General features: G+C 42.7%; 2 protein-coding genes across 2 annotated transcripts in view; both read left to right on the forward strand.

Moving 5' to 3' along the window:
- The window catches only part of LOC115796710 (type-2 ice-structuring protein-like), a 73,688-nt gene extending 56,873 nt beyond the window's left edge, over positions 1 to 16,815 (forward strand). Inside the window, exons 6-7 of the mRNA XM_030753097.1 lie at positions 16,315 to 16,426; positions 16,660 to 16,815. Of these exons, the coding sequence (XP_030608957.1) occupies positions 16,315 to 16,426; positions 16,660 to 16,727 (180 nt within the window). The 3' untranslated portion in view covers positions 16,728 to 16,815. The remainder of the gene's footprint in view (positions 1 to 16,314; positions 16,427 to 16,659) is intronic.
- The window catches only part of LOC115796707 (type-2 ice-structuring protein-like), an 87,784-nt gene continuing 75,727 nt past the window's right edge, over positions 15,106 to 27,162 (forward strand). The window contains exons 1-3 of the mRNA XM_030753093.1: positions 15,106 to 15,212; positions 15,291 to 15,326; positions 15,658 to 15,767. Coding sequence (XP_030608953.1) covers positions 15,152 to 15,212; positions 15,291 to 15,326; positions 15,658 to 15,767 — 207 coding nt within the window. The 5' untranslated portion in view covers positions 15,106 to 15,151. The remainder of the gene's footprint in view (positions 15,213 to 15,290; positions 15,327 to 15,657; positions 15,768 to 27,162) is intronic.

The following is a 27,162-nucleotide window of genomic DNA, read 5'->3' on the forward strand; positions in this document are numbered from 1 at the left end:
CTGCACTCTGTTTACCAATATAAGCAAACACATTACAAATAAAAGCACACAGAAACATCTGAATCACTTCATGACGGACGATCACTTTTTGGCACAACACTGGCAGCTGTTGAAAGTAACTAATAAAGTAACTTGTAATCTAACTTAGTTACTTCTAAAATTAAGTAATCAGTAAAGTAACTACATTACTTTTTAAAAGAGTAGTCTGTAATCAGTAATCGGATTACTTTTTCAAGATAACTATTAGGGATGCGCCGATCCGATATTCAGTATCGGTCCGATTCTGGCCTAAATTACTGGATCGGATATCGGAAAGAAATATAAAATGCAATCGATCCGATCCGACCCACATTAGCTGTATTCCAGTGCTCCATCGTCTTCTTCTTCTTGTGGGTTTGCCGTTGACCAAACCAGCTTAAAGCTGCATTACCGCCATCTACCGGAATGGAGTGGGGATCAGGAAATAACCCCCTCAATTCTCCATCGCTGCGACGGATTCCGTTTGACACTGAGCGATCATCGCTGACATGTTTTTCCACACCTCCACCGCTCTCTGTCGTGTTCGTGTGTTGTGCTCGCTGTGCTAAGAATCAGCTGTTATTTTTTTCTCTACTTCAGCTCCCGGACATACTGCTAGCGAGCGCCGCATCCGGTACCGGAAGGACCCCTTCCCGTCAAAATATTTTTTATACGTTAATCCCTGATTAGTGATTAAATATAGACCTGCAGTAGAAACGTATTTAGGAGAATGCTTGTGTATATAAAGCATTACAAGATTGCGCAGCCCCCAGTTTTTCAACATAAACACTGATGACGCAACAGCAGCAGTCAGTTGATTTACGTGCAGTCTGTCTGCACAAGTGCAAAGAGGCGGAGCAGGTGAGCTCGAATAGAATAGAATAGTACCATTAAACCTTTACTGGGAAACAGCTGGAGGTCCTTTATCAGCCACCTGATCAGTAAATTAAGAAAAGAAAACTTTGTAGCAGCTTCATCCACCCTGTTTATTTCACACAGGGAAAACTGCAGTACGGAAGTTAAAATATGCAGATGAACTGTTAATTTGAAAAAAAGTATTTCTTATCTAGTTACTCTGGTAATTGATGGTATAATTGATAGAATACTCAATTCAATACTCAAGAATACTGAAATTTGCAACATGCCATAAGCCAATGCATCACCTTCTCACATAGGAGCAACAGGATTCAGGTGATAGAGCGATTGTTGTAAGTAAGTGAAGTTTATTTATTTAGTGCCTTTCACAGACAAAAAGTCACACAGCACTGTACAATAATTAAAACACAATATCAAAAAAACCAGATAAAACACCATGTTAAAAACATATTAACATTACCATATTAAAAGAAAAAGAATAAAAATAAAGTCAACAGAAAGGCTGGTTAAACAGAAACATTTTCAACTGTTTGAGTCAGCTAAATGGAGCTGGAGTGGTAAACAGTTCCAGAGCTTTGGCACCACTGCCTGAAAAGCTGTGCCCCCCTCTGGTCCTTAGTTTTGTATGTGTGACAGCTAAAAGATTTGGATTTTGTTGTGTGAGAGACTGCTGACTTATGTAAAATGTAACCAGCCATTTGAAATCAACTGTTTTTTTTTGTTTTTGTTTTTGTTTTTTTTAAATATCGGATTTGTATTTGTATTTGAGTCAACTCCCCTCCTCGGCTAACAGTTCTGATAAGAGGTGGAAAAATGTTCATCAGCAGCTAGGACAAGGGAGATCAGTCCAACACAGATCAGAAGAAGACAGGATGGTGGGGGCGTAGAGCATCTGTTTATAAAGCATCCAGGAGAAAAACTGAGATAAGTGGCAGTCCAAAGCCGTACTGATTAATTTGTTGACAGCCTTTAGTCTCTCTGGTACCTCTAAGTGGCAAAGAAAATCCAATCCAATCATCCGAGTCCTCTTGTTCAATCCTTCTCTGTGCAGAAACAGGTACCTCTCCAAGATCTAATCCCTCCAATCAGCTCCAGATATACTGAGTCTGAATTTGACTCTGTACCTTTCTGCATAACCCGTCATAAGCAGCCTTACCACAGCCCAACAGCTGCCCAGACTTCCTGAATTGTAAGGACAAGCCAGGTGTCTCCAGGTCCAATTCGGAGAAACCCTAGTGTCAATAAGCCAAATGTGTGTGTCCTCCATCAACAGTGCGGCCAGGCACGTCATCTTCCACACCACACAGGAATCCATAACGTAGCCAGCCGGGAATGTCAATTGGATAAGAAGAATAGGGTTCTCCTTTCCCCAAACTCCTCATGGTGAAAATTTGATCAAAATAATGGCATTGAGAGACCAGCTGACCAGATCCATAATTATAAATTGTAGTTTGGAAGTTTTGTGAAGAGAGGCTCTAATTAGCAAAGCAGCAAAGCAGGATAGAAAGGAAGGGCTGGGAAGAGAAGAAAAGTGTGTCCGCCTTCGCTGAGGAGCTGAAGAAAAAGTTTTGATCCAGGTTGACAGAAAGAAAACGCTCCCAATTTGCTATTGGGAGGTAGACTGAATCATCAGTTTTTAGTAATAATTTATATAATTTTGACAACCATTTTCGGTTGTCAAAGTTTATTTACATAGCGTTTTTCACAGACAGAAAAGCGCTGTACAATAATTAAAACACAATATCACCCCCCCTACCACCACCACCCCCAGAAAACACTATGTTAAAAACATAACATTACCATATTAAAAGAAAAAGAATAAAAATAAAGTCAGAAACCAGAAAGCCTGGTTAAACAGAAAAGTTTTCAACTATTTTTTAAATGATGCCACAGAGTCAGCTAAATGGAGCTGGAGTGGTAAACAGTTCCAGAGCTTTGGTGCCACTGCCTAAAAAGCTCTGCCCGCCCTGGTCCTTAGTCTTGTATGTGGGACAACTAAAAGACTTTGATTTTGTTGTGTGAGAGACTGTTGACTTCTTCTTTTTTCTTTTTTTTTAATGTTTTTAAATGCCTGGATCAATTTTAAATATTGGATTTATATCGGTATCGGCCGATAGCTAAATGTAAAATATTGGTATCGGTATCGGACATAAAAAAGTGGTATCGTGCCATCCCTAATATAGACACAGCTGTGCAAAAGGGAGGGATCTCTGGTGTGCCAGGGTGTCTCAAACATACTGGAGCGGTGACTCAGCTCATCCGGGAAGCCAGTGAGAATAGGGGAGACTGTACAGTACTGTGCTAGCCAATGGATATGGCTCTATTCCCCCACAAATTGGTCCAGTACACCATGACCAAATATCATGTGCTGCACAATGTTACAGAGTTGATCCTGGATTATTACAACCAGTTTAGGACAAAAGCTTCAGCAGGAGCAGTAACATCAGAATGGAACAAGCTAGAGGTTGGGATTATCACAGATTGCACCATCTCAGTAACCTTTTTCACTCTAGCAATGAACATGATTGTCAAGTCAGCAGAACCAGAGTGTCGGGGTCCTTGGACCGAAACATGGATCTGCCCGCCACCAATTAGGGCCTGTATGGACAACCCGACAGTCACCACGGAGTCTGTGCCAGGATGCAGATGGATCCTGCAACGCCTGGAGAGGCTTATCCTGTGGGCACGGACGAGCTTCAAGCAAGCCAAATCCAGATCATTGGTGTTGAAGAAAGGAAGGGTCACAGACAAGTTCTGTTTTAACATTGAAGGGTCACAGAACCCAACCATCTCTCAGAAGCCAGTGAAGAGCTTGGGAAAGATGTTCAACAGCAGCCTCAGGGACACTGCATCTGTGCAGGCAACCTACCAGGAATTGGACGGCTGGCTAAGGGCAGTTAACTGGTTGGGGCTTCCAGGCAAATTTAAAGCGCAGATATACCAGCATGGTATTTTGCCAAGGATATTATGGCCACTTGTAATCTACAAAGTCCCAATTTCCATCATGGGGACCTTGGAGAGGAAGGTCAGCAGCTGCCTCAGGAGATGGTTGGGACTGCCATAAAGTCTCAGCAACATCTATGGAAACAGCACAAAGCTTCAGTTTCCCCTGAAGTCTTTGGAAGAAGAGTTCAAGTTCACATGGACAAGGGAGGTGCTGATGTACAGGGATTCTAGAGAACTGAACGTGGCCCGAGCAGGAGTGGTGGTGAGGACAGGAAGGAAGCGGTGTGCCCAGGCTGCAGCACTGAATGCTGAGTCGTGACTGCACCACAAAGATATGGTGGGTGTGTTGGCTCAGGGAAGAGCAGGATTGGGCCTTTCATGGACATTTAGATGAAAGAAGAGCAGGGGGAAGGAGAAACAAAGACAGATCTAGGAGGAGGTGAGGGCAGCGTTGGAGGAAGTAAGATCAAGTAGAGCAACCAGTTTGAGATAGCAGGGGGCTTGGCTGAGGTGAAAGCAAGCCATGAATTGTAAAGTAACTTGAACTCTGGCATGCTGAGCCACAATGCATCACCTTCCCGGTCCAGGCAGTGCATGACGTGCTGCCCATACCAGCTAACCTCTTCACCTGGAGCAAGATGGAGACACCAAATTGCCCGCTGTGTCCAGCAAGAGGCTTGATATAGCACATCTTGAGCTCCTGTCCAACACCACTCTGCCAGGGCTGTTACACCTGGCGCCATAAACAAGTGCTGAAACCAGTTGGAGAAGCCATCAGCAAGGGGATCAGCAGCTGCAGCCGAGTGTGCAACACCACCAGCTCAATGGCCTTTGTAAAGGCAGGAGAGAAACCCAGAGATGTGCGCAAGAACATGGCAACAGGCATCCTATCAACAGCTTAGGACTGGATGCTCTCAGTGGACCTAGAGAAATAGCTGCGATTTCCACAGCATATTGTCAGCACCACTCTGAGACCGAATATCCTTTTGGTCTCAGAGTTTACCAAGAATATCATCATCATGGAACCGACAGTTCTGTGGGAGGATCGCCTGGGAGAGGCGCATGAACGCAAGTGGTCTAAATATGTTCAGTTGGTGATAAGCTGTCTTTAGCAGGGCTGGAAGGCGAGGTGTATGCCCATTGAAGTTGACTACAGAGGTTTTGTGGGGCACTCAGTGCACAGAGCACTCAATACACTGGGCATTACCTTCAAGAACATCACCAAAGCAGCTGAGAAAGCCTCGAGATGGCTCTGTATATGAAGAGATGGTCCATGGGGACAAGTGGTTACTACCTGAACACAGGCTGCAGTCTGATCAACTGTGGTCGGGTCGCCTGGGAGAGGGTGTATGATGTTGGAAGACCTGAAACACCCGATGACCCCAGGATACATCACTGATGATGTGTTCAGGTGCATCAGTAGATGTGTTTTAGAACCGACTGTAAAACAAAACCAGACTAAATAGATGTGTGGTTCTGGGTTTCAGCCATGTTTGCTGGGCATGTTTGAGCTTGTAGTGGAAAGAGGAGGAGGTACATAGAGGTAAATGACTCTTAATACCACTGAAAGGCCACAACGCAGCCACAAATAGTAAAAACATGTTTGTCCACTACCTAAATTTGGGTGGGCTCCAGGAAGTGGAGTTTCAAATGAATTACACCACAAACACACAGAACCTTCATTTGGTGCAACAACAACAGAGTAAAGAGGCAGAGAGATTGAAATAAATAAAATATATCATTCCATCAATTATAGCCGCACAACAAGGAGTACAAAGAATTTCTGCAGACAAGCAAAAGCAAAAAGGTGAATTTACATGTTAAGGACCAATAAAAACTATAAATATAAGGGAAAATAATTATGAGACAAAGAAAAAAAAAATTCAAAATCAGTGTAAAAAACTTTTGATATCAAAGTGTAAAAGTAATAAACAACACAACATGCAAATGCCTGAAGCATGGCATTTGTTTCTGCCAATGGAAAAAAAAAAAACACCATCCATAACTTTGAGTTAAGCAATAAGTTATTTTTGTGAAAATAACTGAAAATTCCAAGGTCAGCTCTGCCAATCAGGAAGCTCTGTGGACATCATTTCCTTGTTACCAGGAATCAAAGGCACTGACACAGGCACACTCAGAATGCTGCAGCTCACACCCCAAACGGTGTGTTTGAGTTTAACTGAATAGAAAGACAGGAGGCCGCAGGGCAGAGCAGAAATAAGAAAGAGTTGGAGTGAAGCGTCCTCTGATTTACAGCATTTTAATTCAAAAACTAAAGGCCAGATTTCTGTCATTTTGTTTGGAGCTTTAAATGACACAAAGTTCCAGTTTTTCTTTCATGAACTGGAGCAAAGTGCAGCAGTTCATTAACACAATGTAGGAGGTCTCTGAGGCATTCATGTAATCTGTTTCTAGCTCAGTTTCTGTGTGACATTAATGAGAGAACAAAAACATTCAGAGCTCATTGAATGTGGTCCCAGAGGTCTGCGCTCCTACAGTCAGGTCCTTTAAGTCCTACCAAACAGCTTCATCATCGTTCCAGTGGATGATGTTTTCCAAGCAGATCCTCCAACAGTCGACAGCAGCCGCAGCTAAAGCTGAATTAAAAAATAAACAAATATTAAAGCTGGTGCTACACAAAGAGTCCATATCCATTATATTGATTATACTAGATTATAATATTTTTATAACATTTTTATTTTAGAGAGTTTGATTTTCTGTTACATGGCACTGAACAGGAGTGGCCCTCCAATCTCATTGTACATCCTGTATAATGACAATAAAGGCATTCTATTCTATTCTATTCTATTCTATTCTATATTTTAAAAGAAAGCTTTAAACTGGCTCTGACTGCAAGTAATCATTTGCAGCAATTCCAAAAATGACTGCAGAGAAACAGTTACAGAAAATGTTACACAAATTAGTTCAAACAAGGCTGGAAGTTTTTTTCCAGTGAACACAGCTCTTTATAATCACATTGAAAACACCTGAGAACTTTTTTTATAAGCTGGAAAAAATCCACTGAATTTGATCTTTTGCACACTGAAATGCTTCAAACAAAATGGGTCAGTGTGAGGAAAAAAAAAAAGATCACACAACTACCTCCTCATCAGCCACATTTAAATCCAAGAACCACTGCTTCACTTGATCAGAGTCTACTTTGATTCAAGAGCTCTTCATCATTAATTTGAGCTTTATTTGAACTTAGTTAATTGTTTTAGTGTTCTCCTTGTCATGGTCCTGGGCCAGTGGCCCAGAGTTTTAAGTTTCTTTTGTTGTACTCTTCAGGTTGTTTCTTAGTGTTTCTTTTGGTTTCTCTGTTTGTTGTTTGAGTGTGCGGTTTGGTTTCCTTTGTTGTTTCGTTGTGTAATGTTGCCTTTGTCAAGTTTTCTGTGTTAGGTCTGTGTCTGTTATGTTTAGTACTTCCTGCTTTATTTTGGTAGTCCAGTGTTCCCTGTCTTTTGTGTTTTGTGTTTTCCACTCCCCCTCATTCCATCTGTGTATTTAAGTCTCAGTGTTGTTTAGCTGGGTGTTCGAATGCTCGTCAGTTTTTCGCTGTGTGGTTTGTCTTCTAGTTTTCGAGTTTCAAGTTCCTAGTTTGCTGTTTTGTATTTATTAAGCCCGAGCAGCGAAAGCGCTGCGAAGGCCTATTGTAATCGTACTGTTTCTTATTATTATTCTTCCGTCAAATGAATTGGCTTTTTGGAAGCATATATGAAAAGTCACCAAACTTGGCGGCTGCATCGGGACTGTGTGAAATTTACGTATTTTAAATTCTTCGAAAATATCGCAAAAGAAATGGCTCAACGGCGCCACCTTACAACTTTCAAAATACCCTCCGCATTGACCTTACTTTATCGTACAAGTGTGAAATTCGGTACACTTGTACAACTCCCCAAGACCTACAGAAAACTCTCTTGAACCGATGCTCTACACCAAACAGGAAGTCGGCCATCTTGGATTGAAAGTCCAATTTTGACCCCATTTTGGCGATTTCCAGCCTTCGCATTTGATCAATCTCCTCCTTGGGATTTGACCGATCAGTCTCAAACTTGGTCTGTATGCTCTTGAGGCATGGGGGAATCAAAGTTATCAAAACGGTGAGTTTTCGAGTATGTTGAAGGGGCGTGGCCAGACCTCAAAGTTTGACCTTTCGCCATGAAACACGAAACTCGTATATCTCCTACACGAAAACTCACTGAGGCACCAAACCTTCTGAGAATTATCCACATCCGGTCCCCTACAATACACAATCATCAAATCATGACATCATATAAGCCACGCCCTCTGGGAACAGGAAGTGTAATGTTTTACTTTTAAGGGTCCCTATCTGACCCCTGTGACCTCATCAACATGACAGTGTGTTCAGTGACAGAAGACATGTTGGTGTAACTTGGCCTCCAACACCAAGAGTTTTCGCTGGAGCGTGTGGTCGTGGAGGCGTGGCCAAGTCAGACGTCACGCCGTTACCGTACGTTTGGCACCAAACTCGCTGTGATCGATCTTTATCCAACCCCCAACAGGAATCCACCACAATATATTGTGGGCGTGGCCTCATTACTCTACAGCGCCCCCTAGAAATCTTTACAAAATCAGCCCCAAGCCATACTTTGACTGACAAATATGTAATTTGCTACACGTGTGTAACTTGTCAGGACCTACAAAAAAGTCTCTTGGAGCCATGGTCCAAACCCAACAGGAAGTCGGCCATTTTGGATCAAAGGTGCCATTTTGTGTTTTTTACACACGTTGTGTCTGCGCAGTCTCCTCCTACAGCTTTTGACATACACACTTCAGGATCGCTCAACACAGTCTTGAGGCATTGAAGATCAAAAGTTATCAAAAGCTTTTTTCTGCATCAAAGTATGTGGGCGTGGCCAAAACTCAAACTCTGATCATTCGCCGTAAAACATCAGGGTGGAATAACTTCCACATACAAGGTCATACCTTAATGGTATGGTCTGTTTGTGACATCACTTTAGCCACGCCCTCTTCCAATAGCAAGTGACCTCTTTTACTGATGGATAGCTTCCTATTTCCTCTTTCATTCATAAAGATTTAAACTCATGTCTGATTACAGACCAACAACATGCTGAGTCCTTCTTTCAACACTGGCTGGTGGCTGGAGCATGTGGTAGAATGGCGAATATCAATCCCCCGCCTTTTGCATACGGTTGTCTCTAAAATACACATGCATCATCCGATTCGCGCCAAACTGGATATGAATGACCTTTGTTAACCACTAAAGAGCCCAATAGGATTACATTGGCATTTTACTCTAGTGCGCCCCCTACATTATTCCAACAGCTATATCTCCCTCATACATCATCCGATCTGCACCACATTTTTTGTGCATCATCAGAGAGCACTGCTTGAGACATAGGTGTGGCACTTTGATGACACCACCAGCCCTAGTGGACGGTTACGGAACTGCGCGCGAGGGTCGACGACAGCGACAGGGCGGCAGTGCCAGAGCTCCCGCGGTCACCACAAGGCCGAGCGGCGCTGAGCTGCGAGGGCCGACAGACGCTGCTTGCAGCTTTAATTGAAATTATTATCAATAAATCTTCTCTCTAACCCTGCTCTTGCCGTATCCTGCACTGGGTCCTCCCTGTCTTGCCCGCACCCAGCTGTGACACTCCTAATACAATACTTTATTTTGGAAATGTGCTCTATACATGAACTCAACTCACATCCTTCACTGACTCACATCCTTCACAGCAATTGATCTCAGTGCTGCTGGACCCAAGTGTCTCCCCAGCCTGACTGAAGATCCAGGAGACTTTGACCATCACTGTATGAATACCAATGCTCCTTTGAGCAAGGCACCTCCCTGCCAGCACACATAGGTGGGCCCGATATGGGAAAAGTAAGGGCAAACATTATGGGCCCCATAAGGTTTTGTCTGTGGTTTCCATGGTGGCCCTACAGGGGTTTGCCCAGATAGATTTTAACCGGCCCTGAATATGTGTTCATTGAGACCCAGATGGCTGACTTACATGAGGCCCATGCAGGGTCCATGCATAGTCCAGTGTTTTTCAACCAGTGTGCCGCGGCACACTAGTGTGCCGTGGGAGATTGTCAGGTGTGCCGTGGGAAATTATCCAGTTTCACCTAATATGCCACGAGTGTCTGTGCTGTAGTAGGGACTGGGAGCATAATCATGTAATACTCTTCCATATCACTAGACTAGATAGCAACAGGTAGCGAATTGCATTGTACATAGAGACAAGAGAATTAAGCCGCGTTTCCATACGGAACGACTCGCCGTGATTTGACGGCATCTCCATTAGAATCAGGTACAGTTCGCCAGTCCTTTTTCCGTACTCACTTACCCGAGGTTCTAAGCGATCCGAGGCGGTACAAAAATGTGACGCCGAGTACAGCATGCCCCTGATTGGCCGGGGAGTGTGGTCACTAGCGGAGGCATGAGAGCGACTCCTTCACCAGAATCATTATTAAAACCCCACAGCAAGAAACTGGAGGCACGAAAAGCATCCGTTGAATGCACAGACCGACAGTTTACAGCGGTAGTTTTGCAAAATGAGAGCCATCTGAAACGCTCACACAGCATACTTATTATAACCCTATACTGCTGGGCGATTGCCGCTGCTAGCCATACAGCTGGTTAGCACAGAGCCTGAGGCGGCTGATCAAAGGAACTTTGAATTACCTTAATAACGCGACCTATCGGAAAAATTCAAACAGTTTCTGAAAGCTGAGAAACTGCACTTCACAACCAACATAGGGTATTACTCTGGTGTTATTACGGTAATTGTTGCCACTTATTATAAGTGACTTTGGGCTTGTTTTTTTCTAAAGTCACTTGCAAATCTCGTGAGTTGCGGGTTGCGGTTTTTTGGGCTTGTTTTTGAACCTGGAGTTGCTTATTTGGGCTTGACTTTCTTTCAGAGTGAAACTCATTGATTATCTCTCGGCGTCCCATAATAAAGCAAAAGACGAATGGTAGGTAGTTTGTCCCTTCCAAGCCCCCGTTTCCTGTTTATCGCTCCTGCACAAGTTGACCGGGCGCACACCCAAACAAACACTCATAACAGCCCAGAGTGAGGAGGCAGTGCAAGAACGACCTCCAGTAAGTGGGGAAAATATAGAAAAAAATGTAATAGAGCTGTCATAACCTAGGGAGGTTTCTGTGTTCGTCTGTGTACATGCGTGTTTGTCCTGCAGACCACGGCGAAGGTTTCCGGTGTCTCCGCCTCTCTGGGGCTGAGACGCCAGGCATTGCGTCACCACACCTGCAGCTGATCAAGCCATCAGGAGGTCCTTTTAAGCTGCCAGCAGACCTTCACTCCTCGCTGGATCATTGACTACCTCTAAGTTAGTGTCGGCTCCTTCCTGTGACTCTATCGTGTATATTTTGTGACTTACCTGCTCTCCGTTTTCGTCTCCCTCAGATCCCCGTGTTGAATCCTGCTCTCTGTTCACCACGCCATTCCACGCCGTACCCGCTGCTGGTTTTTTGGACTCACCTGCTCGCTCACTCACCTGCCTGGCCCCCCCTTCTCCTTGGATTTCCTGCAGCACCTCGATCCACTCCAACCGCTCCCACCTGCCGTTTCACCCCTGTTTCCCTGGGCCTCCTTAGTTTCGCACATTTCACATTTGCACTGTAAATAAACTGCACCTTGTTATCATCAGCCACCGCCTGTGTGTCCTCTCCTTCCCTGGGTCGTGACAAGAGCGGGAGAAAGAGAGTGCAATTACAGAATGGATCCGAGCTCGGATGGGAGACAGTGGCACAAAAAGTGGGTGTGCACTAAATGCAATCTATAGGTGCATCTCACAAGAGAGGGAGGGGGGCAAAATGATGCGGCGAAATTATTTCTCTAGTCGGCATTTTCTGTATTTAACAGCTGTGCATATGAAATGATCAGTAACAGAGGAACAGCGCTGATTAGGCGCCCCTGTGCTCCCTTACCCCCCCCCCCCCCTCCTGTCACCCCCCGCATATACACACACACACAGTTTTTTTTGTTTGCGATTGATGGAAAATAAAAGCCTGCAATAGAAGTCTTGTATTTTATCTCCGCATACACCTCAGAAAATAGCTGCAGTCCTGATGAGAGACAAAGGCATTCTGCAGATTTTACAAGTGTGAAATATGTGCTCACCATGCTGATTTAATTCAACGTGCTAATACCGAGAAAAACACTGTAACAGTCGTAATTGTGTGGTGTCTCTTTACAACAGTCTAAGCTTTTGTTAGTGATGTCACAAGTGTGCACCACCGCTCCCCTATAGAGAGCGTGGGAGAAACGTGTTGGCAGATGGACGCATGGATCGAGGCGGACCTCTTTTTTTCTATCTCCCTAACTCTTTGTAAAGTTATGGGTTGTATGAACTCTGCTTATTTTCATGTATGATAATGCAGCAGCCGTTCAACCGGGCTTTATAAGGTTGGTGAAGAATACATTTATTAAAGGACAACACTGTGTACCAGTGTGGTTGTGCGTTTTTGACTGTCTGCTAAGTACGTCTGCCACCACCGAACACAACCCAAACGTTACAGCACAAAAAAACTGTGCACCCTTCTCTTCTATGAGGCTAAGAAACATGGGTTTCACTGCTCCAAAACACAATGAGACAAAACAAAGACATGAGCTATACTGTTATAGAGCTATACTGTTTAAAAGCAGCCTCAGTTTAACACAATGTTGTGGGTTGCCAGTTGAGCTTATTAAGGGCCTGTTTTCATAGAGCTGGTTGCTTGTTTCTATCGTGAGATCTGGCAACACTGACGATCTCATGGAGAAAGTTTTTTGACCGACAACCGATGCCAGTCTACATTTTGAGGAGTTTGTTGGTAATTATAAGTCATAAATCCCTTTTTACTCACAGTTGTCACACAGCGTAAGTCTGACTAACATTAAATTAAGAAGTTAGTTAAGAGTAATGTTAACTGAGGCCCTACTTGTGTTTCGACATGAATGTTAGCATTTCACTAATTCATGTACTTCTTTGTAATCTGCATTTGTGTGTTAACATTAACTATAATGTTTGGCAGTGATAGAGAAGAATATGAAAAGAAAGGGTCAGTCTCAGGCGGGAATTCAGCAGTTTTTGAGCAGAGTGAGTCTGCCAGCTGAAGATGAGCAGGGTGAGAGGAGGGAGAGACCAGCAGGACACAGTAGACCAGAGGCTGGTCAGGAGCAGGACACCTCCAGTCCCTTTTCATCAGGTCAGAAATCATTTAGGGAGAGCAACAACAGTTAATGCTGTAATGTATGAAATGTCTGATATTATTTAGTGAAATGGCACATAAGTTCACTGAATTCTTACACCTCATGGTGATAAGATTTACCATAACTTTAATGTAATAGCTTTAATTTTTATTGGTCGGTATATCACTACGTCTACCACAAATACTTGGCCCCTCTATGAATACCATGGCCCCTTGATGGCCCCTTACTCAGAAAAATCCTAGATCCGCCACTGGTTCGGTGGTATAGGGTTATAGCTAACAATGATAACCTTAAAACATTGTACGGGGGACTTATACATGATGATGATATTAAAGTGGCATTAGCTGTGAGCTTGCCTCTATTTCCATGTATTGTTGTGTTGTGTTATTCCTGGTAATAGAATGCTTTTGACAGAACTAAAGTTTGCAAAACACTGAAGTTTTCTACTATAAGACCACATTGTTGTGGCATTTTTTATGTTCAAGCTGTGTTCTTGAAGTGGACATGTTACGTGCACTTTTTATTTGAAAGAAGATATATATTTTTTGTGTTGATTTGATTCCCATTTAAGACACTTTGATAAGAATGACTATATTGTTAATATAGGCTACAGAGTATCATTTTTTTTACCATTTTTGGCTGGTGGTGTGCCTCGTGATTTTTTCAATGGAAAAAATGTACCTTGGCTCAAAAAAGGTTGAAAAACACTGGCATAGCCCATGCATGCATGGACTGTCTGGGTCCCAATGAACACATATTCAGGGCTGGTTAAAATCTATCTGGGCAAATCCCTGTAGGGCCACCATGGAAACCGCGGACAAAACTTTATGGGGCCCACAATGTTTGCCCTTACTTATCACATATGGGGCCCACCTATGTGTGCTGGCAGGGCCTAGAGATTTTATGGTTGTCTCTGTGACTGATTGTCCTCTAGATGCTCATGCTAAAAGAAGTTGAATGTTGAGTCAGTCTGAAGGCACAAGTAAGTATATACAGTTCAGACCACAAAGACACACAATTGACAAAACCAGGGAGCACAACACACAGCATATTATAGAAAGGGCTGTAAATAAACTGAGGGCTGATTGGAGACTGACTGAAAGGGAATGAGGAATTACACACAGATGAAGATCACAAACAAAGAAGTAAAACCAACACAAGACATGAAAGAACACTAACATCCAAAGTACAACAGGAAACTTGCACTAAACATGATACCTGAGGATACGAGTACTCAGGCACAGAGGGAGATACCACTGCATCCCAGAAACCTTCAAACTCCAGATCCTCAGGACATCCTTCTGGATGTTACTTTTAGGGTTACTAACCCTAACATTTACTGATATGAAGGCGATGACCACAGAGACCCTGGACAGACCTGCTAATGTAGGGAAAAAACAAAACAAACAAAAAAACTTATCATAAATAAACAGACACAGACCCAGGGGACCCGGGCCATCTGCAGCCCACAAGGAGCTCAGAAGGCCTGTGGCCACACATCCCGATAATAACCCCACACCCATGGCCAAAGGGCAAGAGCCCCAGAGAGCCAGAGAACCCACCCACCTAGCCCACCTAGTGGTACATGCCATGCAGGGGCCTGTCCTTCCATAGTGGATCCTCTTCTTTCTCGGCAGTTGTGAGAAAGAAAAACTTCACAGCACTCAGTGCAGTCCTGTAAAAACTATGTACACACCATGATTCAGTAGCTTTTAGTAACACCTTAACCAGCAAAAATTTTAAGAAGTCACGTTTTATTTAAGTGTATCTCTGGTGGCAAAACAAGCCCAAGTAATCTAATAAACCTCTGCTTTTATAACAGCAGTCACATTTTCTAATGACCAGTTAGTCAAGTGCATTTGGTGAGCAGAAACTAGCTGCTTCTTATCTTCCTTATCCTTATCTATTCGTAAGTGTACAATTCTTAGTAATTTTGTTTTCTGCTAATTTTTGGTTGTTATCAGAAAGATAGCAAAAAGACATCATGGAACAGGAGGAAGGGGCAGGCATTCTTCATTTAATAATCAGTTGACTTCTCTTTACTGACCTGCAGTCTGTACGAGTCTCCTACAGAAGCATCACTAATTCCCATCTCATCATCTGCAACCATGAACATGCTGACTGTGTGTGCACTGGTTTGTACCATAGTGGCTCTGGCTGGATCTGCTGGTGAGTATTATGCCATCTACAGATGATATTATAGAAAAGGACTGAATTATCAATAACATGATGTCTCTAATTTTATAGATCTTCCAGAGACAAAAGCCAAAAGCAATGAAACAGGTCAGTGTCTTTCAGATTTTCACTTTAATACTCTTCTACTGTCATCTGCAGAGATAATAGAGGAAGGTTACAACCACAGTTTGTGTTAATGTTTCATGTGCTTATCACTCTTTTTATAATTACTCTAATGTGCTTTATGTTGTCCTGTTATTGTGGATTGTCATGTCAGTTTTACATTTTATTGTGTTTTGTTATACTGCATAGATATTATTTGCTATATTTCACGTTATATTTTTGTTATTACATTTTTATTTTATTATATTTTAATACACACACATATATAAAAAATCAGCTTATTGAATGGAAACTCCATATTATCTACCAAACACAGGAAAGACTCACCTGGTCAAGATGTCCTCCAAATGTGATGATGGTTGGACTCAGTTGAATGGACGTTGTTTCTACTACGTTGCAGAACTTATGACTTGGGATAAAGCTGAGGTAATCCCAGTGTACAATGATTCTCCAGTGACTCAATTTTGCTTCCATAAAAGATTTATTTAATTGGCACATAGTGTTCATATGGGATCTTCATTATGTTTTCATCCTGAAAATTTCACTGTAGGCAAACTGTGTGTCCCTGGGAGGTCATCTTGCATCAGTGCACAACGCCATGGAGTACTGCAGGCTTCAGGGCCTCATACTGAGTGATGCTTATGAGGAAAAAGAAACCTGGCTTGGTGGCACTGATGCACAGCAGGTACTTTAGTCACTGAAAACAACTAAGAATGCAATTACTATATGCAATATGTGTAGATGCATTGAATTACATGTATTTCTTTTTGTTCTTAAGGTTATTAAAAAATTCCTACCTTCAATAATACTTTCACAATTTCAAACCAGTCAGTGACTCCACTCTAGCAAAATGCCCAGTGAACATTGAAATGGGAAATTGATGTTTTTATTGGCCATTTTAATTGTGGTGTTCCTCAAGTCTCCATTACTACCCCAATATTCTTCTAACTGTAATCTGCTCTCTCTCCTCCAGGAGAACTATTGGTTTTGGAGTGATGGCACCACTTTCCACTTTAACAACTGGTGTCCTGGAGAGCCCGATAACTATAGAGGTCAACAGCACTGCTTGCAAATGAATTATGGAGGTACAAGTCCAAGTGATGCTACTCATACAAGATAAAAAAATACGCACTCAAACTCAAAAATATTCTATCATTTAACAGAAAATAATATACTGTGTTTTGGTGGGGGTGGGGGGGTAATCAAATAAGTTGGTGGTTTTAAATATGAAAAAAAGTGTTTTGTGGCACAGAAATTATAAATCTGATCATAAACTGCTCAACACATTCAGTGACTTCCTCTTTTTCTGTACTTCCAGATTCAAAGTGCTGGGATGATTTGAGTTGCTACGATGAGTTGCCTTCTGTCTGCGCCAAGAACATGTGATGAATCCTGGACTCAGCAGTGACACAGGACGGCATGTCTTTGTGTCATCAGCATCATATATTGGCTTTAATCTCTTTTCTTCTTCATTATAGTGCTATCGCTGTAATGCTACTTAAGGAAGGATGAGACAAGAATTGGAAAATGAAGGTGGCTCATGTCTTTAATAAGAAGAGTCTGAGTGCTGTATGATAAGAATGCTTTTAGCTTTGTTTCCTGGAAAGTGAAATTATCTTTTGGTCTTTTTTGTGCAGAAATAAAAGCTGAATGCATTGACATGTGTTGGTTTACAAATCTTTTTGTAATTTTAACATAAAATATGTAAAATATACCGCACCAGAAACAGCTTAAAATATGACACCAAATAACACCGCGCACATTACAATGTGAAGTAAATCATTTTTATCTGATATGTGGCTTGTACCTCTAGCTCAAAAAAAAGAGAAAAGAATAATAAATGCCAGAAATGTTTCATCATCCTAAATTTACATAGAAGTTCCTGTTTGCTGTGTGTTTACATTTGAGCAAACTCCTGAAGTCAAATGAGCTGTGGGACCATAAATATAAATGTTAGAGTGTGTGTGTGTTGAAGGAATTTAAATAATAAGTATGTGTGTGTGCTGCTGTTTAAACCTTTAGGTTTCTGCATGTTCATTTTATCGAACAGGAATTGACACCAAACAAACAGAATAAGGAGTCCAATTATTATATTTAATAAAGCCATTTAAAACAGTTCAGATATCTGGGTCAGACTGCATGCCATGAGATGGCATGAAGTACTGGCACATTCTAATTCAACTTACAGTTTCATATAGTCACAGCTGATCAGTCTTGATTACATCATTTACAAAACAAAATGTGGAAAACAGAGAATTTCAACAACAGGGTGACCTCAAAGTCTCCATTTCTATCACTGTGTAGTCTTCATCAGTGTGGTTCGTTGTACAGTCAGAATACAAAGTTCAGTGCCACTGAGTGCCACTCAGTCAGAGGAGTGCCACTCAGTCAGAAAACAGCTGAAGGATGGAGACTATGCTGTAGTCACGCGAGACTTTGTGAATCTCGGCAGTATCGTTAATGGCGGCGTGACTCTATCAGCAAACATTTGCGTGATTAGCCTTTTTTTTTTTTCGCCAATTTATAACTAGACAGGCTTAAAACTAAAAAATATAGGTAGTTTCTTAGCCTAACTTAAATTATTTTCAACAATCTGGAGGACGGTGAAGAGGACCTGGATAGTTTGCTGCGGTACATCGACGGGTGTTTTGAGCGAGTCGTCATGGGGAAAACAGACAAGACGCCGACTCCCTCCACCAGCAAAGCAACGCCGTCCACAAAAAGAAGCCGCCCAGAAGATTCCCCAGAGGCAACTTCGCCACCCACCACCAATATTGTGGACATTCTGGAGTCCATTAATAACAAATTGTCCAGCTTTGACGCCCGCTTGGCCCTGGTTGAAAACCTTCACAAGGAGTTTCAGGCCCTGCGGGAGTCAGTCGAGTTCAGCCAGCATCAGGTGGAAACACTGGCTGCTGAAAACGCTGTCCTCAGAGAGTCGGTGAATTCCCTCACCTAGGAAACGACCCGGCTCTCAGAAGAAAATAAGAAAATTAAAGAATCGATTATCGAGCTTCAGGCCCGCAGCATGAGAGAAAATCTTGTGTTTTCAGGTATCCCGGAGAAGGCAGAGGAGGACCCGGAGGCTACAGTGAAGGAATTTATCCAAACTCACCTGAAGCTCCCGGAGGACGCCGTGAAGACCATCGCCTTCCATAGAGTCCACCGCCTGGGAGGGAAGCGACCCGGAGCACGCAGACCCAGACCGATCGTGGCCAAATTCGAACACTTCAAAGAAAAAGAGCTGGTGAAGAGCCGCGGCCGGGAGCTGAGAGGGACGGACTTCAGCGTCAACGACCAGTTTCCAAAGGAGATTCTGGAGCGACGCAAGGCTCTATTCCCCATCCGGAAGAAGCTCATGCAGGGAGGCTCCCGGGCTGTCATCGCCGTGGACAAACTGTATGTAAACGGACAGCTTTACCAAGACAAAAACACCACGCCATGGCTCTGCTGATCGATCAGGTGATCTGTATCCATATTAACGTTCTTTTCTGAGTTTTTTTTTTCTCAACCATCTAAACAGTACCATTAAATAGTCTAAATCTGTCTAAGTAGTACCATTAACGCCGACGAGTCAGCATAGTACCGTGATCGTTTGTTTGTTTGTTTGTTCTGTTTTGTTTCCCCTCATCTAATTTCATTCTTATGTCACTTAGGTCACTTTTTACACGTCTTTTTTCTTTCTGCACTCAGCAATATGTTTACGTCACTTACAATGCTACAGTTTACTACACTAACATACAGCGCAGATGCACACACACCAACATACAGCGCACATACACACGCACACATCAATATAAAGGGCACACGCCAACATACAGAACATATGTACACACACACACACATCCTTAGTGAGCACACAACAGTCCATCAGTTAGTTTAAATATGAGCACACTCAGATTTGTCTCATGGAATGTGCACGGGGCTGGTTCGAGGGAAAAGAGACTAAAAATTTTTAATCGGTTAAAAGACTTAAAAGCAGATGTTGTTTTTCTACAGGAGACACATGTGTCCAAAACATCTGTGCTCACTCTTTCCTCTCCACAGTTCCCTCACACGTACTCAGCCTGCTATAACTCCAAACAAAGAGGTGTAGCTATATTGATTAACAAGAAGATAAACTTTAACATTAGCAACAGTACAATAGACCCTGAAGGTAGATTTATAATACTTAATTTATCTATACAGAATACAGATTTATGTATTGCTAGTATATATGGACCAAATGTTGATGACCCCTCCTTCTTTCATGCTTTGTTCACTTCACTCTCAGATCACTCTGACACCACACTTGTAATAGGAGGAGACTTCAACCTGGTACTTAATGCAGATATTGACAGGCTCAGTACAGCAGTGAGTCAGAGGAACTGGCAGTCTGCAGACATTCTTAAACAGTACATGAAGGATTTTGGTCTTTGCGATGCTTGGCGTTCACATCACCCTACTTTGAGAGATTATAGTTATTTCTCACCAGTACACAAATCTCATTCCCGCTTAGATTACTTTTTAGTTAGCAGCTCCATAATGATGGATATCACAGACACTCAGATTCACCCTATCACTATTAGCGATCATGCACCGGTGTCTATGTCTCTGACACAGAAAAGAGTCACACCACCAATCAGGAACTGGAGATTTAATACATCATTACTTAAAGAAGAAGATTTTATTAATTATTTCAAAAAGGAATGGTCAGCATACTTAGAATATAATGATATTCCAGGAATATCACCATGTGTTCTTTGGGAAGCAGGAAAGGCAGTAATGCCGGGCAAAATAATATCTTACTGCTCGCATAGGAAAAATAAAGAAAAAGCACTTGTGTTAGAATTAGAACAAAAAATTAAATCTTTAGAAACTGCCTATGCCGCTTCACCACAAGAACATACAATTATCAGCCTGAGGAAACTGAAACTGGAGCTAAATGAAATAATTGATAAAAGTACACAATTTATGTTGCAGAGGCTGCGTTTGGAAAACTTTGAGCATGGAAATAAATCTGGAAAATTCCTGGCCAAGCAATTAAAACTGAATAAAGAAAAAACAGCTATTTTTTCTATTAAAGACTCGACTGGTATTATTACTCATGACCCACAACAAATAAATAACTCTTTCAAAGACTTCTATGAAGCCTTATATTCACCACAGATTAACCCATCTGATACTGAAATTGAAGAATTTCTTAATAATATAAATCTACCAAAACTAAATGACAGCCAGGCTGCAGCTCTGGATTTACCTCTTTCATTGTCTGAACTTAGTGAAGCCCTACAGCATCTCCCAAATAATAAAGCCCCAGGCCCAGATGGTTTTCCAGCCGAGTTTTATAAAGAATTTTGGTCTGAGCTAGCTCCCATTTTTTTCAGAATGGTAACTCAGATTCAGAATGACCACATCTTATCTCCAACCTTAAACTCTGCTAACATTAGCCTGCTTCTTAAACCAGGCAAAGACCCCACATTCCCATCCAGCTACAGGCCAATCTCTCTCATTAATGTAGATCTTAAAATAATTTGCAAAGCCCTTGCCAAAAGATTAGAAAGTATTACTCCATTTATTGTACATCCAGATCAAACAGGCTTTATCAAGGGTCGGCACTCAGCCAATAATACACGTCGACTGATAAATATAATAGACTATTGTTCTATTAACAAATTAGAGACGACAATCGTGTCTTTAGATGCAGAGAAGGCATTTGATCGGGTAAATTGGAAATTCTTACTAGCAGTTCTGCAAAAATTTGGATTCGGTTCATCCTTTATAAACTGGATCAGAACACTACACAGCTCTCCGAATGCGTGTGTTAGGACAAATGATCTCATTTCACAAAGTTTCAGTCTGCAGAGGGGCACTAGGCAGGGCTGCCCACTCTCTCCCTCTCTTTTTGTAATTTTCATTGAGCCGCTAGCAGCAGCAATCCGTCAAAATGTAAATATTAAAGGGATTCAAACTGAAAATATGGACCATAAACTTAGCCTTTATGCTGATGATGTATTACTTTTCCTTGGGAATTCACAAGGCTCTCTTTTGAAGACTATCACACTGATAGATAAGTTCTCATCTATATCTGATTACTCTATCAATTGGAGTAAATCAACAGTTTTGCCTCTGAATTGTAATTTCCAGAGAACCTCTAGGACCCCACTAAAGTCAGGAAATATTAGATATTTAGGCATAAATTTTTCTGCCAGGCTCTCAGACTTGGTACGATTAAATCATATCCCCTTATTAAAAACAATAGAGGATGATCTCACACGTTGGAACAGTTTACCTATATCACTCATGGGGAGAGTTGCTGCCATTAAAATGATGGTTTTACCAAAAATTAATTATCTATTTTCATTGATCCCTAATAAACCTACTCTTCCTTGGTTTAAGTCACTAGATTCAAACATCTCAAAATTTTTATGGAAAAACAAACCGTCAAGAATAAGCTTAAAAACTTTACAAAAGCCAAAACACAGTGGAGGTCTAGAATTACCAAACTTTTATTACTATTTCTTAAGCAGTAGATTGCAGTATATTTCAAAGTGGATCAAATCCAATTCATTAGACAACCCATGGCTGGATCTAGAACAGGCGTTTTGTGGAAAAATAAAAATCTCAGATTTACCTTTCATTAGTTCCAGTATTAAACATCATAACTGCTATAAAGTCCTTAGTATAAATACCTCTCTGACAGCCTGGTGGGAATTTTTAAAAATAACTAAGTCTTCACTCATCCCCTGTAAACTAACACCCATTTGGAACAATCCAGATATTTGTCAGAAAAGAAAATGCTGAATTTTCCGTTATGGCGTGATAAGGGTATAAATAACTTAGAACATATTATCCAAGATGGAAATTTTATCACGTTCCAAGAACTTATATCAAAATATAGAATTGGCAACGGTAGATTTCTGGAATATCAACAAGTTAAGTCCGTCCTACAGGGAAGATTTAACCTTAATCAATTGAATCTAGAAATGCCTACTTGGGTAACAGAATTTCTTAACCTCTGTACCCCAAAATTGTTATCAAAATTATATAAATTATTAATAAAAACTGATGATTCAGTTTCCCTCCCAATTACAAAATGGGAGCGTGATCTTTCTGTCAACCTGGATCAAAATTTATGGACAGAAATATGTTTAAATATCTTCAAAATGACTAAAAGACCCCAAATACAACTTGTACAATATAAGATTCTCCATAGAACATACTACACTGGACAAAGGATGTTCCAAATGGGCCTTACACACTCAAACATATGCACCCACTGTACAAGCAATTCAGAGGATAATCATCTACACGCTCTGTGGTCTTGTGTACCAGTTCAGAGATTTTGGCAGAGGATTTGTGAAGATCTATCCACATGGTTTAGCTGTCGTATCCCAACTTCCCCCAGACTATGCATCTTAGGTGATGTCAGTGAATTAATTATGGAGTTAAATATATCACACATAGTTCTTACTGCCTTGTGCATCGCTAAGAAGATGATCCTCATGAACTGGAAGACAAAAAATAAACTATGTATTACTCAGTACAGAAATTTATTAGTAGATCATGTTAGTTTAGAGAGAATGTCTGCTTCTTCTAAAAACAAATTGGAGGAATTTGACTCTCTTTGGTTCCCACTGCTCAGCTCCATTACTTAGTGGGGGTGGTGGGCTGCGGGCTCTGCTCCTGATGTGCTTTGTGGGGGGGTGGGGGGGGACTCCGGGGGCCTGGGTAGCTGGTAGCCTCCTGAGACTGGGGTCCTGGGGCGACCTTCTGGTGATGTCTGTGTGCCTGTCCTGGTTGATGGTGGTGGGGGCTTGGATGGTGCTGCCTTCGGTCCTGGGGTGTGGGCGGGGTGCTTGGGGGGGTGGTGCCGGCCCTCGGTCGGTTGGCTGGTCTTCCCTGTATGGCTTGGGGGCTGGGGTCTGGGGCCCCGGCACTGGGGCCGTGCCGGCTCCCGGTGGGCCCCCCCTGGCGCGGGGGGGGCCTCTGCTGTCCCGGCCGCGCCGCCGGGTGGGGTGGGTTGGCCTGACGTCGGGATGTCCGGTCTACGCTTTTGGGGCCCTGGGGTGCCTGCATTGCGGGGGGGTGGGGTGGGGGATGGGGCCGCGGTGGGGTGGTTGGGGGGGACTGGGCACTGCATTTCCATGCCCAGGCCAGTATGTCCTGTCGCCTGTTTGTGTCTATTGTTGAGTGAATGGGCATCTAGGAGGAGCGGGCCGCCCTCTGCAGTAGGGGCGAGGGCGCCAACCTCGGGTGCTGCAGTGCTCCAGGATGCTGTCACCGCGGCCCCGGGCTCACCTCCCCCTGCCCTGTGCTGGGGTGTGGGAGGTCGGGGTGCCTATTGAGCCAGCGGACAGCTGGCTCTCTTCTTCCAGGATTCTTCCTGGTCATATGCCCCCCCCCCCCCCCTCCCCCTCCCCATACACAAACACACACACACACACACACACAGAATACACATCACTCACAGATGTAGGATGGAGAGGCCACGTGGAGAGCTGCACCACCACTTGCCTCTCCGTTTTAATTGCACTTTAGTCATTATAACTCACAACACATACACACTTACAACCTGATACACATAGGACCTTTGGGGCAGGCATGTTACTCAGAGGTTGATGAGATGGGCCGCTGAGGTGGCCCCACTCGGATCCTCGTCACTGTCTGTCTCCAAATTTTATTTGCACTTTAGACATGGAGGGTTTTGGGGGGGCAGTGTGGGCAAGCGCTGACGACCAACAGTTGGCGCTTGTGGCATAACTGTCCCCTCAATTTTAACTGCACCCTATACACCTCATTCACTCACAAACATTAACACATAGACCTACAAGTTGGGGAGGAGGAGGGGTGGATGGGTCATCTTACACCCCGATTTCTTGCGTCTCGCCCGGGGTAGGGGTCGGGTGGTTCCTTGGGGACCGGGCTGGTGGCGTCCTGGGGTCGCTGTTGGCCCTGGGGTGGTTTCCACTTGCCCCGCCTTCAGAGGGTGGGTAGCTATGGATGAATGTGTGTCTTTGTGTATTTGTCACCGTCTCCGTGAGTATGGGTGGGTGAGTGAATGTGTATGTATGGCATATCTGTGTGTGGGTAAGTATGTATGGGCATGTATGAGTATCTGTGTATAAATGTGTACACGGGTGTCTGGGTGTGTTTGTATGTATGGCTGGACCTGGGTCTGGGCCTTGTGCCTTGCCTCCTGGCCGCTCCTTGCTGGTTGCCTCCTCCCCCCTACCCCCCTGGGATGGGGGTGCCTCGGGGTTCCTGGGTGGGGCTGGGTGTTCTGGCGTGGGTGCTGGCCTGCCCCCCTTGGGGGTGCGGTGCGGGGCTGCGTTGGCTTCTTCGGCGTGGGGGGGGGCTCTGTGGAGGGTCGGGCGGTCCTTGGGTGCCGTGGGCCCGGGAGCCCTGCCGCCGGCCAGTGCAGGGGGCTGGCCGCTGGGGGGGGGCTGGCTTCTCATCGCCTTGGGTTCCCTGGAGCCCTCGCTCCTCGACTGGGGGGGCTCCGTCTGAGACCACCCTCTCCCGTCTGCTGGGGTAGGTGTGCGGTTGTCTTTGGACTGAGTGGCCGGGGGTCTTCCTGGCTCTTGGTGGGCTGCTGGTGGCCTGGGGTTCCGGGGGCTTTCCGTACCTGCCTCTGGCTTCTGATGGGTGGAGCTGCAGCGTTTTGCCCTCATTGGTAAGTACATTCCATGACACAGACACAAACATGACACAGACACAAACGCCCACTCAATCACAACTCAACAAAATTGTTGGTGTGCGTAACATGCTTTGTTAGTTTTGTTTTTCACACACAAATTTATTTTTGCAAGTATTGATAGTATTTTTTTATATGTTAAAGTGATGAAGTATCTGATTAATAGACTTGTGCTCTTTCCCCTTTTTTTTTTGGTCCCTTTCTCTCTCCCTTTTTCTTCTCTTTATTTTCCTCTTCTTCAGCCTGTCAGCTCTGGCTGTTACATAGTATGTGGAAAAATAACTCAGATAAATAAAATAAAGGGTTAAAACATCAACAAGAAGAGCCTATTGAGAACCTATAGAGCTCATCTTGAAATAGCAAATATGTTTGGCACAACAACGCATTCAGATCACAGTTCTGCTTGCAAGATCTACCAGACATGACAGGCTTAAAAAAAAAAAAAAAGAATACAAAGTTCATGATGACACAAAACATTATAAGCTTCTGTATTTTTAATCAGTTATGTTATTTTCCTGACAAATTTCTCAGGGAAGTAAATGTATGTAAGATATATATGTGGTAAATACCATGAACAAAACAAGCATTAGTCTTTCATATGTCAATGTTGTTTAGTGAAGTGGATTAGCATTTAAATTATTCAGTCCAAAGAAAATTCTGCATATAAATTGGCCCACATGACAAACAGTGACATGAAACAGTTACTATCTAATAATTTTCCTCAAATTCATTAAAAAATGTGGATTGCATTCCTTCAGGATCAAATCCAGTTCCAATCAATGAAAATCTTACTGCAAACATAAAGAAATGATCACTGATCAGTGCACAGGTAATAGTTATATATGCAGCCTTCTTTCAGCCTTCAGCACAGCGTGCTCATGTTCACCAAAGCCATGGATGTTCAAACCACAGTAGTCAGCACTCGTCACCTGGAGATGCATCCCTGCACCTCTTTAGACATCAGCTGTTCACATCTGGCCGTCATCCTGGTTAGTTTCCTGTTAAAGGCGCATAATGTCTCAGGTATGATCTCAGGTACCTGTGGAAAACGTCCAGTGAAGAAAGTTCCAGTTTTTCCCTGTCAATTAAACAAAATACCATGAACTGCAGGTCTTGTGGGTCAATAATTAAATTTACACAAACTAAGACAGGACATCAAAATGCCCATAAATATTCAAAGAATGTATTTATTAAATGGCTTTTAGTTATAAATCTTTTGTTTTTTTAATAAGCCTGAGAAAAATGAGCTTACAATTTTCATATACCACTAATTTGCTAATTTACTAAGTAAGTGGATTCAATCCACCAAAAGTGAACCTGATTTAATGCACCTAGAGTTAAATGTCAGATTAAGCAAAAAGCTAGTATGAGTTTCTGTCTATGAGTGGGTGAGTGTAAGTGAGTGTGAGTGTAAGTGAGTGTGAGTGAGTGAGTGAGGGAGTGTGTGAGTGTGAGTGAGTGAGTGAGTGAGTGAGGGAGTGTGTGAGTGTAAGCTGCTTCTTCATTGCAAGTGTTTGTGTGTTTTTTCTATAAGCTCAGTGTCAGCTTCTCATTTTGCATCCAATTGTAAAGTTAACTTTTGCATTTTGGTCTCAAACTCATCAGAAAATTTAAAATACAAATTAATGTCCTTAAATTAAAATTTGACACACCTTCTATGTGAGCTGGAGTGGAACAAAAAGAACACAAGAAAACAAAAAACAGAACATGGGATGATTCTCAAAATATCTAAAAATAATCATTTTAAAGTTCTCTAATCTTAAACAGCTCTTGGATAAGTTTGTCTGTACCTGTAAAATTACTGTTCAATTCTGACTCCTTTGGCATGAAAAATATCTTAGAGAGATCGACAATCAAAATCATTTCAAAGTATTATACTGGACTCAAGATTATATTTGTTCTGTAATGGTCTGTACCCCCCAAAAAAGCATAATTATGGCAGAAAAAATATGGCTTCATAAACCTCAAATTACTAAATTGTGAAGGGTAAAAATGCATAACCCTGACCTAAAACAACATCAGCAGTTGTTACTAGTTCAGCAGTGAAATAAAGGCTTTAACTATTTTTTTTTCTTCTCATTTTGTGTAATTCTATGCTTTTAAATCTAAAACCCCTGCTGTGGAATTTTCACCACAAGCCAAATA

This window comes from Archocentrus centrarchus, chromosome 18, assembly GCF_007364275.1.
Source record: "Archocentrus centrarchus isolate MPI-CPG fArcCen1 chromosome 18, fArcCen1, whole genome shotgun sequence".
Classification (NCBI taxonomy): domain Eukaryota; kingdom Metazoa; phylum Chordata; class Actinopteri; order Cichliformes; family Cichlidae; genus Archocentrus; species Archocentrus centrarchus.